A 10,402-nucleotide genomic window follows, 5' to 3' on the forward strand; every position below is an offset into this window, starting at 1 on the left:
AGAATCGATGTTTTGACATCCTTTCAAAAATTTCCTTTTTAAACTTCAAGACAAACATGAACTTTGCATTAGAATTATATTTCTCATACTAAACATTCTTTGCATATGAACAAGTACTTGACACCAGGAAAGCTTCCATCGTGAACAGCAGACAAAAAGTTTAATCCTCTCAAGTGACAAGTTGGCTTCAGAACTCCGTTGAGTTCGAGCGAGAATATCCCAAATACTGGTCACCCTCAAGGGCACAAAAACAGTTGAATACCCTTTTGAGTAAGAATTCATATATCTGGGGCAATCAGGTCAAGATTCAAAGACTCCCTCGGAAGTGTTGATCAGTCAGGGGCATTATTCCCAGGTTCATGATACTGGGGCATGTTGCTTATGATAGCACAAAATCTCAGAAAGTTTTCTCGACAGACAAAGTTGCTTTAGAAATACATCGAAAAGCACAAATATCTCTTGCGCCTAACTCAGTGAGCTAAAGGCTAATGTTTACAAGGGCTATTCCATGCTATTATCCCATTTATCTGGGGCAGTCAAGTCGAGATTCAAATAATCTCTCAAAGGCGTTGAACAATCAGGGATTTATTTTCCCCGCAAAACACTGATACAATTTACTATCATCATTAATAACATTTGCATTCATACATCATACATCTCATGGCATATACATAACAGTCTCATTCATTTCAAAAAAACATACAATACATACATCATGACATTGCATAAAACCAACTTTATGTTTCAGGTCGACCAATCGGTCAGGCAACTATCATCAACAAACTTAAATGCAACCCAAAGTATGGCTCTTTCAGATATGGTCTAATGAATGACTCGTTCTGACATCCTTCATCAGATATGGTCTAATGTACGACTCGTTCTGATATATTCCTCTTCAGATATAGTTGAATGAATAACTCGTTCTGATGTCCTACTTCCAGATATGGTCTAATGTACGACTCGTTCTGGTATTCCTCTTCAGATATGGTTTAATGAATAACTCGTTCTGATTTCCTACTTCCAGATATGGTCTAATGTACGACCCGTTCTGGTATTCCTCTTCAGATATAGTTGAATGAATAACTCGTTCTGATGTCCTACTTCCAGATATGGTCTAATGTACGACTCGTTCTGGTATTCCTCTTCAGATATGGTTTAATGAATAACTCGTTCTGATGTCCTACTTCCAGATATGGTCTAATGTACGACCCGTTCTGGTATTCCTCTTCAGATATGGTTTAATGAATAACTCGTTCTGATGTCCTACTTCTAGATATGGTCTAATGTACGACCCGTTCTGGTATTCCTCTTCAGATATGGTTTAATGAATAACTCGTTCTGATTTCCTACTTCCAGATATGGTCTAATGTACGACTCGTTCTGGTATCCTTCATCAGATATGGTCTAATATATGGTCCAATGAATGACTCGTTCTGGCGCTCTCTACTGGATATAGTCTAATGAATGGCTCGTTCCGATATTCTCCTTCAGATAGAGTCTAATGAATGACTCACTCTCTCAAATATATTATATGGTTCACTCTTCAAAGGAAGTCTAATGTACGACTCACTCTTTCGGATGTAGTCTAATGTACGGCTCTTACCGACAGTTCCTTCAGGTTCCAACAAACACTTATCAATGCTTCAAGCTCAGATATAGTCTAATGTACGACTCATTCTGACTTTCATATTATTAATAGCTGGATGGCATCTTTAAGCCCATCTCTGAAAAGTCCCTATCTCAACAAGGGCAAATTTATGGGCATTCTAGTGTTCAATCCTCTTTCACCTTCAGATTCCGACTGGCACACAAGCCAATCTACATCCTCAGGTTTAAGAAGATTGAACAGGGGCAGCTGTCATACCCCAAAATTTGCCCACACTTTTTAGTGACAAAAAATTTTGAAATTATTTTTAAAATTGGATTTTTATAAAATTTTGGATTCACTTACATTGACATCCTGAATTTTATAAATGTTCGATTTAAAGTCTATTTTAAAATATAGTAGTTTATTTTTAAATTGCTTATATTTTAATAAATAGAAAATGTTGGCTGATGCTTCATAAACTTTCAATTGACTATTTATTTCAAACAAATAATATAGCACAATTGGTAAGAAGTAAGGTTTGCAAGTACAAGGTCCCGGGTTCAAATCCCATGTTTGACATTTTTTCCTTTATTTGTTACTAACTTTATTACTGTTTAAATTATTTTCAAAAAAATTCACAAAATTGTACTTTTCTACTATTTTTAATTAATTTTCGTATTTATTTAATTAGATATTTTAAAAAAAAAAATATTATTTTTTTCACTTTTTCTATTTTATTCACAAAAAAAAAAAAAAAAAAAACATAAAATAAAAAAAAGATACAAAAAGATTTGTTTTCATTTTTAATATATTGCCTCTTTAGTATAATTTGTCACTTTTAGAAAAAATCTGTGTAATTGATTAAATACATCAAAAATTAAAATCAAATCAAATTTGATTTAAATGTTTGATTATATCAATTAATAGGATAATTATTACTCTTTTTATTTTAACCTAATTATTTTAGTATAAATAGCAACTCTTCTAACTCCACTCTCACGTACAGTATGCTAGCCGACAAACTAACAATTCTCTGTATCTCTCACTAACCAAATTCCAACCCTTATTCCACAATCATTCACGTACAAAAACTAACATTTTCACCCTGTTCCATAACCTTCACAAAACCTGTAACTTGTAAATTCCACAATCTTCCAACATTCACCATCAAACTAACAAATCTAAACTTTGCTTCAAAACCCAACACCATTGATCTATCACAAGAAAGTCATTACAAATCCTACATGAAGCAACAATATGATACAATAATCCAAACAATTTCAGACTTCATTCACAACATCATCACAATTAAATCTAATCTTTTTTTTATGTAAACATAAAAATTGATTAACAATACAATATTCATGTGATTTTTCTTTTGTTTGTTTTTTCCAGAAAATAAGGAGAAAGAGGGATAGGAATACGAAGACCACCACCGCTTCAACCGCTCATCTTGCCGGCTAACCCGATCTCAGCCCCGCGAGCAACCTCCGATCCAACATCTCAACCACGACACAGCTGCTCCAACCGTCGCACAACAACCCACTAAGACCGACGCTACCCGGTACATTTTTTTATTTCGTTTGCTCTTGATGTATTTTGTTATGGAAAATTTGTGTAGTTTGCTGCAATTTTGATGAAAGAAAGAGAGAGTTTCATGAAGAAGAAGGGGAAAATATGTTGGATCTTGTTAATGTGTGGTTGATTTCCTTTTTCTTTAAATCTATTTTTTGCCATGTGTCTCAATTTTGATGGTTTATGGTACTTTTGAAAAAGTCAAAGTTGAAACCAATGGAAGAGAGAAGTTGCTGCATATGAAGTTTTGTTCTAAATGCTTATTATTTTATTAATGTGTTAATATTATTAAGTCAAATTATATAGTTTTTTTTCCTATAAAAATGGATTAGAGATAGAAGGGGAATTCCACCACCCCACGTTATACTTTTTTTGTTTTCTTATTTTTATTTTTATATAGTTTATTTATCTTATATTTTATCTTTTGTTTATTCAATTTATTTTGTGTGATTAATTTATTAATTTGTTCATTTCAAGTTATTACTAAAAAAATGTAAAAACAAATAAAAAATATAGGATTTAGATTTCATTTTTCTATTATATAAAAATACAAAAAATATTTTTTTAATTTCTCTTTTAGAATTTAATATGGCTATTTTAGATTTTTTTTCTTTTAATTAATAATTGTTTATATTTTATCATTTATTATTTTTTATATCCGTATTAATATTTTTTTTGATTTTTGCGAGGTACCACTATCAATGAGAACTTGGAATATTTCTTGCGGATATTTACAATCTGTTTAACTTTCGTCCATTGGTCATTTTTAACTTTCATTTGGGTTTGTGATAATTTTTATCCCCATTCGGTAAAATTGTAATCCCCTCCCCCAAAGCGATGTAATAGCGTAGGAACCTTTACTTTTCGGCAATTTATTTTCTGTAAATATATTAACTGCTCGTAATTAGGATTGTATGGTAAGACTGAATCAAACGTTAGTTCACATAAAAATACAAGATAAATTACAATCGAATACAACACACTTGCACTCACTCACCTCTAGGGTACGCCCCTCTTGGTTGCCTTACGAATAAAGGTCGTGTCCCTCGAGTATAGAGGTATCTAAAGCAAATGTCCCTCGATTAAAAAATCATCACAAAGATCATAAGTCCCTCGATGCCCCATCGATGTTGCCTACGAATATATGATCTTGTCCCTCGATTGTTGCCTACGGAAAGTGATGATCGTCCCTTCGAAATTGCTAAGGGTACCTCTACCTGTTGCCTTCAAACGACCTCGATGACCCTTCGATGACCCGCACGTCCAATATAAACAAGGACTACCTACTCCTATATAGTATGGATAGTCCTAGGAACCTTAAAAATTACAGAAAAAGACCAATTTATTAGGGTAGTGCTCTTAACCCGCCTAGCTCAATAAAAAACATCTTTTCATTACTATTTCGAAAAACTAAGGCTACGCATTTACGCTAAAGTCCTTATGCCTCTTTTCAAACAAAACAAACAAACATGAGCTAAGCAAACTAAGAGCCCGTAGATAACTACGAATGAAAAGGGTGCTTGCACCTTCCCTTTTCATAACTTACCCCCCGAGCCCGTTTTCTTTTTAAAGGTCTTTTTCTGTACTTTTTACCTTTCCTAAAATTGGACAAAATAAAAGTCGGTGGCGACTCATGCTTACCGCAACATTGTTGCATATATAAAAATTAAAGTCAGTTCACCGAGTTACAGTATCTCAAGTGATGGAACCACACATATATCCAGAATAGCAAAAAAAATAATAAAATAAACTAGTATAAGCAAATATTAAAGTGATCAAAACTCTAAGGTAACCTCTCTTTAAAAAGATTTTCACTCCCCAGCAGAGTCGCCAGTTCTGTAAACTCGGTTTTTGCGAACTGACTCCTTGCTCTTTTTTTTCTTTTATTTTTTTTATTTTTTTTTTGCAAGAGTCGCCACCGACTTTTATTTTATCCAAAAAAGGAAAGGCATAAAAGAACAGGAAAGACCTTTTGACAGATTTTGGGTTCGGGGGGTTGGTTATACAAAGGGAAGGTTTTAAGCACCCTTTGTATCCATGGTTATCCATGGGCTCTTAATTGCTTAGCTCACTTTTTTAAATGCTTTGTTGATTTGAAAATAGAAGAAGTGAAGATGGACAATAGGTCACATAGGTCTCTGAAGAGTTTCACCGGGAATAATGCCCTTCAAATACCAGATGAAAGTTTTGAAAATAGATGAGAAGTTTTGAAAATACGTTGCTTGAAAATGGAAGTGTTTGAGCAAGCAATTAGGAGTTACTTACTCTTAATTTATAAGATCTTTCCTGTACGTTAGCAAAATAGACAAATAGAAAATAGCAGAAACATAAATAATATGTCCAAATGGACAAATAGAAAATAACAGAAACATAAATAATATGTCCAAATGGACAAAGAGAAAATAACAGAAACATAAATAATACGTCCAAATGGATAAAGAAAAAATAGCATAAACATAAATAATACGTCCAAATGGACAAAGAAAAAATAGCATAAACATAAATAATATGTCCAAATGGACAAAGAAAAAATAACAGAAACATAAATAATATGTCCAAATGGACAAAGAAAAAATAGCGGAAACATAAATAATATGTCCAAATGGACAAAGAGAAAATAGCGAAAACATAAATAATATGTCCAAATGGACAAAGAAAAAATAGCGGAAACATAAATAATATGTCCAAATGGACAAAGAGAAAATAGCGGAAACATAAATAATATGTCCAAATGGACAAAGAAAAAATAGCAGAAATATAAATAATATGTCCAAATGGACAAAGAGAAAATAACAGAAATATAAATAATAAATAATAAAATAAAGCATAAAGCAAGAAATATAAAGAACAATATAATAAAATGCGGAATTTAAAGTCAACTGTTAGTATGTTAGCACGTGAATCATCTTGAAGCTAGTCAAGTATATTCACGATGTTAGTGAAGATCGATGGTGAGTGAATGATGATCTCGGATTTAAAATTAATGAAAATTTATCAGAAGCTTGATAGAATCATAGCGACTACACGATAAATTTCCAAAAGTCTTAAAACAACTGCATACAATCTCTGCCATATTTGATCTTTTATTCTGATTCGGGACAAAGGAAAAAGATAAGAAACAATATCAAATAATATACAAAAATAAATATAAAACAAATTAAACTTAATTCATTCTTTTTGTGATTTTTTTTTGGAATTTGATTTTAAGTTAATTAACAAGCTAATTAAACAAATAATTATACAAATAATTAAACTTAACAAGAAAAATATTATTTTATATGTCAAAAATTAGATTATAAAAAATATAAACCTAATAAAGAAAATAATATAGTATAAAAATAAAAATTAGTGGGAAATAAAACCAATAATAATTTAATTGTTACCAGTATAATCTGAAACCCGGACTCCGCGCCTGCAAATTTTAATTCTGCATGAACTGCGTCAGCATTATTTATCTGAAAATAAATCTCAAATAAACAGTGTATGAAGTGATAAACAGTATTTGGCGTTTATGAAAGGATAAATTTAACAGCGAACCAAAATACTGTATAAAAAAATTCTAAAAATTGAGTATTCATAAAATCAGGATATTTATGAAATAAAAATCCAAGATTGTATAAAAATCCAAATTTTTAGACAGAAGTCTGTTGACTTCTTTTTTTGAAAAAAAGAACGCGGGCGAATTTTGGGTTATAACAATAATGATCATAATACTTAGAAAATGATGGGATCTCAGAGGTCAAAAATTGGGGTGCAACAAATATTTACAATTATTTTAGATTGTGATAGTGGATGAATAATGTATAAATGCACAATGATTGCCCTACCCGTTTAGAGACCTAAAGCAAATTTCAAAATGAGGCCTTTAAAATATATTTTTGAATAATAATTTTATGATTGCTAAGAGTTAAACTCAAGACCAAAAGGAAAAGAGGCCTAAATTTTAACAACTCAACTATAATTATATATGTGACAAATGTATCATTATATATTTTTATAACTAAATAAAAAAATTTTGAGACTTTTTTTAAATCCAAACTTTTGAGGCCTAAAGCCTTAGCCTTGGTGCCTTGGGCCGACCCTGTAAATACACATTCCTAATCATCAGTGCAATATTTTTCATCCTATTGGTACTTAAATCATCTTTCAATAGCCTTGGTGCCTTGGGCCGACCCTGTAAATACACATTCCTAATCATCAGTGCAATATTTTTCATCCTATTGGTACTTAAATCATCTTTCAATAGTACCATCCCCATGATGTTGGATATGTCATAATACTACAAGCACTCTATAGTTAGATACCCTAAATCCTTTAAACTACTCAACATAGGATCAGTAATTCATCTCACACTAGAAAACACACTATCCTATTTCTATCCAACTTTTTATCCTATTTATATACAATTCTTTGCTCTATCTTACACATTATTTAAAAAATGATAGCTTAATAATTCAAAATAGATTTTTGTTGTTATGCAAGGACAATGAGAACAAACTTTATGTACGCAGATATGAGGATGGGGACAATATTGGTGGTGGAAGCGGATGTGAGGAGTACTCGTCCTGCGCCTATCTACAAAAGATAAAAAGGACAACAACTTATTGTACCATGAGAATTTGCACACAATCCTTAGAGCCCCAAAATCTTACACAATCCCGTAAAGACTTTCGTGATTTTGCCATTGATTATAGATCTTATGATGTAAATCTTCTGCATCTGTATCGGCCCCTTTCAGATTTTAAAGGTGGAAGACGAACCATTATGAAAGAAACGAATCATTTTGATTCAAAAGCATTAAAAACACATTGATAACCAATTCACATAAAAAAAACTCTTCATTAATCCTTCACAGCAATTATAATCCCAAAACATTGATTACTCAAAGATAATAACAATTGATCAATCATTTGTGCAAGCACCATATCATATCATATCATATCATATCACTTGATTACATAATAATCTTTTTTTTTTTTGTAAAATATAAACCACTAAAATTAATTAAAATTAACCAGAAAACCAAGCTAGGTCTCAATTTCCCCAATATTGTTATCCTTCTTCACCCAAATCATCTCAGCCTTAGAATCCCCATGACCATAACCATGTCCATGACCATGGCCATGACTATCACCACCACCATTGCGATTGTTCCTCATAGATTGAGATTGACGAAAACCAGCGTCATTCATTTTCTTGAACTTCCGATTCTGTTTTCCATTCCCAGATTTCACAGATAAAACCCTAAAATTTTGTTCAACTTCATCCACTGCTCTCGATTTCGAGTTCTTCACGTCTTTCGATTCGATTCGCATTATCGTTTTCTCCTCCGCAGAACTGCCTTCTTCAATCGCTCCCTTCTCCTCCACCTTACCCTTCCCCGCCTTTCTCTTTCTCCATCCATTCTTGTATTTTTTCTTCATCGTCTCCGATACCTTCGATTCATCAATCTTACCGCCATTCTTGTATTTTTTCTTCATCGTCTCCGATACCTTCGATTCATCAATCTTACCGTTCAGATCTTCATCTCCGCCGCCGATTTCACCTCCGGCAACCGATTTCCGGCCGTCTTCAGAATCAACACCGATTGCATGCCGCTCAATCGCCGAGTCCTCGCGATTTCCATTAACAGGAGCCATAACAGCCACGTGTCGTTCCTTCAGTGGTTGATGATCTTTGTTCTTTTCTTCTTCATCCTCTTGTTTTTGTTGATTGATTTCATTTTGTTGCTTCAACAACCAACGTTCACGAAGTTGATTGAGAGTGACATAGTTTGGAGGAAGAGAAGAGAGAATCTTCTTCTTCTTCTCCTCTTGTTGTTGCTCCTTCTCCAAACTGCGTTTTTCTTCTTCTTCTTCTTTTACAACTTGTTTTTGTTTTTCACTCTCCATTGTTTTCACCTGTTTTACCGGTACCCAAGCTTTCATCTGGTTTTTCGTCTTCTCAGTGAAAAAGTTGTTTTTAGTTTTTTTCATTTTTTTTTGGATGGTTTGTGCTCTGTTGGAGTGTGACTGGGAGAAGCACTCACTCCAAGTCCAAAGCATGGAGGAATAGCAATTTGCTTTGGTTAATATTTATAATATGTAAGGCTATTTTTTTATTATAAATTGTTTAAAAATATTTTAATGATTATTTTTTATAGAAAAAATTTAATAGAGATGCACTGAATAGTGATTGGTTATTGAAAGGTTTTTGACCAATGATGTATTTTTACAAAATAGTGATTTGTTGATGTTTATAATTAATGATACTTTATAAATTATTTGAAAATATTGGTAAAAGTATTTTAAAGTTTCATTTGATTGATGATATGGTCAATATTTATTTTGAAATTATTACTCTAATATGAAATGACATGCGTAAGTGATTTCGTAAGATAGATAATACTTAGTTGTTAAAACGTGTGCACGCAGTTTTGTAAGATAGATAATGCTTAATTGTTAAAACGGCGCATGAGGTTTCTTAAGATAGATAATGCTTAGTTGTTAAAATAGCGCACATAGTTTCTTATGATAGGTAATGCTTAGTTGTTAAAACGGCACACATGATTTATTAAGATAGTTGATGCTTAGTTGTTAAAATGACGCACATGACATCTTAAGATAGGTGATGCTTAGTTGTTAAAACAGTGTATATGGTTTCTTAAGTGAGATAGGTAATACATAATTGTTACGTGTTTTTATCAATTTTACTCATTTTAATATATTTTGACCGTTGATTGATTGATCACGAAATCCATACATATAATTGTATTATATTTTTACTTTTTTTATCAATTTACTTGCCTGTATGTCACATCAATTTTCATTTTTAAAATAATATAATCAACATGAAAATACCATTGATTTTCTATCATTATTATAGGCTTGTCAAATGTATTTTGAAAAAAAAATTAAAATACAACTTGTAAAAAAGAAGAATTCATGCAATGCAATAGAGTATGTAAAAATTGATTTTATAGATACTCATTAAAAATATATCATTAAAAGAAAACCAACCACAACACACAAGTTTGTGCAAAGAGTTGAATGAGAAATGTGTTGTGCATTGAAGAATTTATTGGCTAAGTTGCACAGTAAGTCACATTCTTTAACATGTTTTGTGACATTGTCCACTTATATTATACATATTCAATAGTCTACTACATTGTAGGTAGATTTTTAGAATACACCCTCAAATATATGTTATAAGATTACTCGTAATAACTTTTCTAACGAAGAGAAATTTATCAAAAACTGA

The 10,402-nt window shown here is 31.9% G+C and overlaps 1 protein-coding gene across 1 annotated transcript; it reads right to left on the reverse strand.

Moving 5' to 3' along the window:
• Nucleotides 1-8,099: 8,099 nt before the first annotated feature.
• LOC131594124 (uncharacterized) lies at nucleotides 8,100-9,220 on the reverse strand. The gene is made up of 2 exons (XM_058866218.1): nucleotides 8,656-9,220; nucleotides 8,100-8,598 (listed from the first exon to the last, which is right to left on the reverse strand). The coding sequence occupies exons 1-2, from the start codon at nucleotides 9,205-9,207 to the stop codon at nucleotides 8,191-8,193; spliced, it is 960 nt and encodes a 319-aa protein (XP_058722201.1). The 5' UTR covers nucleotides 9,208-9,220; the 3' UTR covers nucleotides 8,100-8,190.
• Between the last annotated feature and the right edge of the window lie 1,182 nt (nucleotides 9,221-10,402).

Source organism: Vicia villosa, linkage group LG4 (genome assembly GCF_029867415.1).
Source record: "Vicia villosa cultivar HV-30 ecotype Madison, WI linkage group LG4, Vvil1.0, whole genome shotgun sequence".
NCBI classification, from domain to species: domain Eukaryota; kingdom Viridiplantae; phylum Streptophyta; class Magnoliopsida; order Fabales; family Fabaceae; genus Vicia; species Vicia villosa.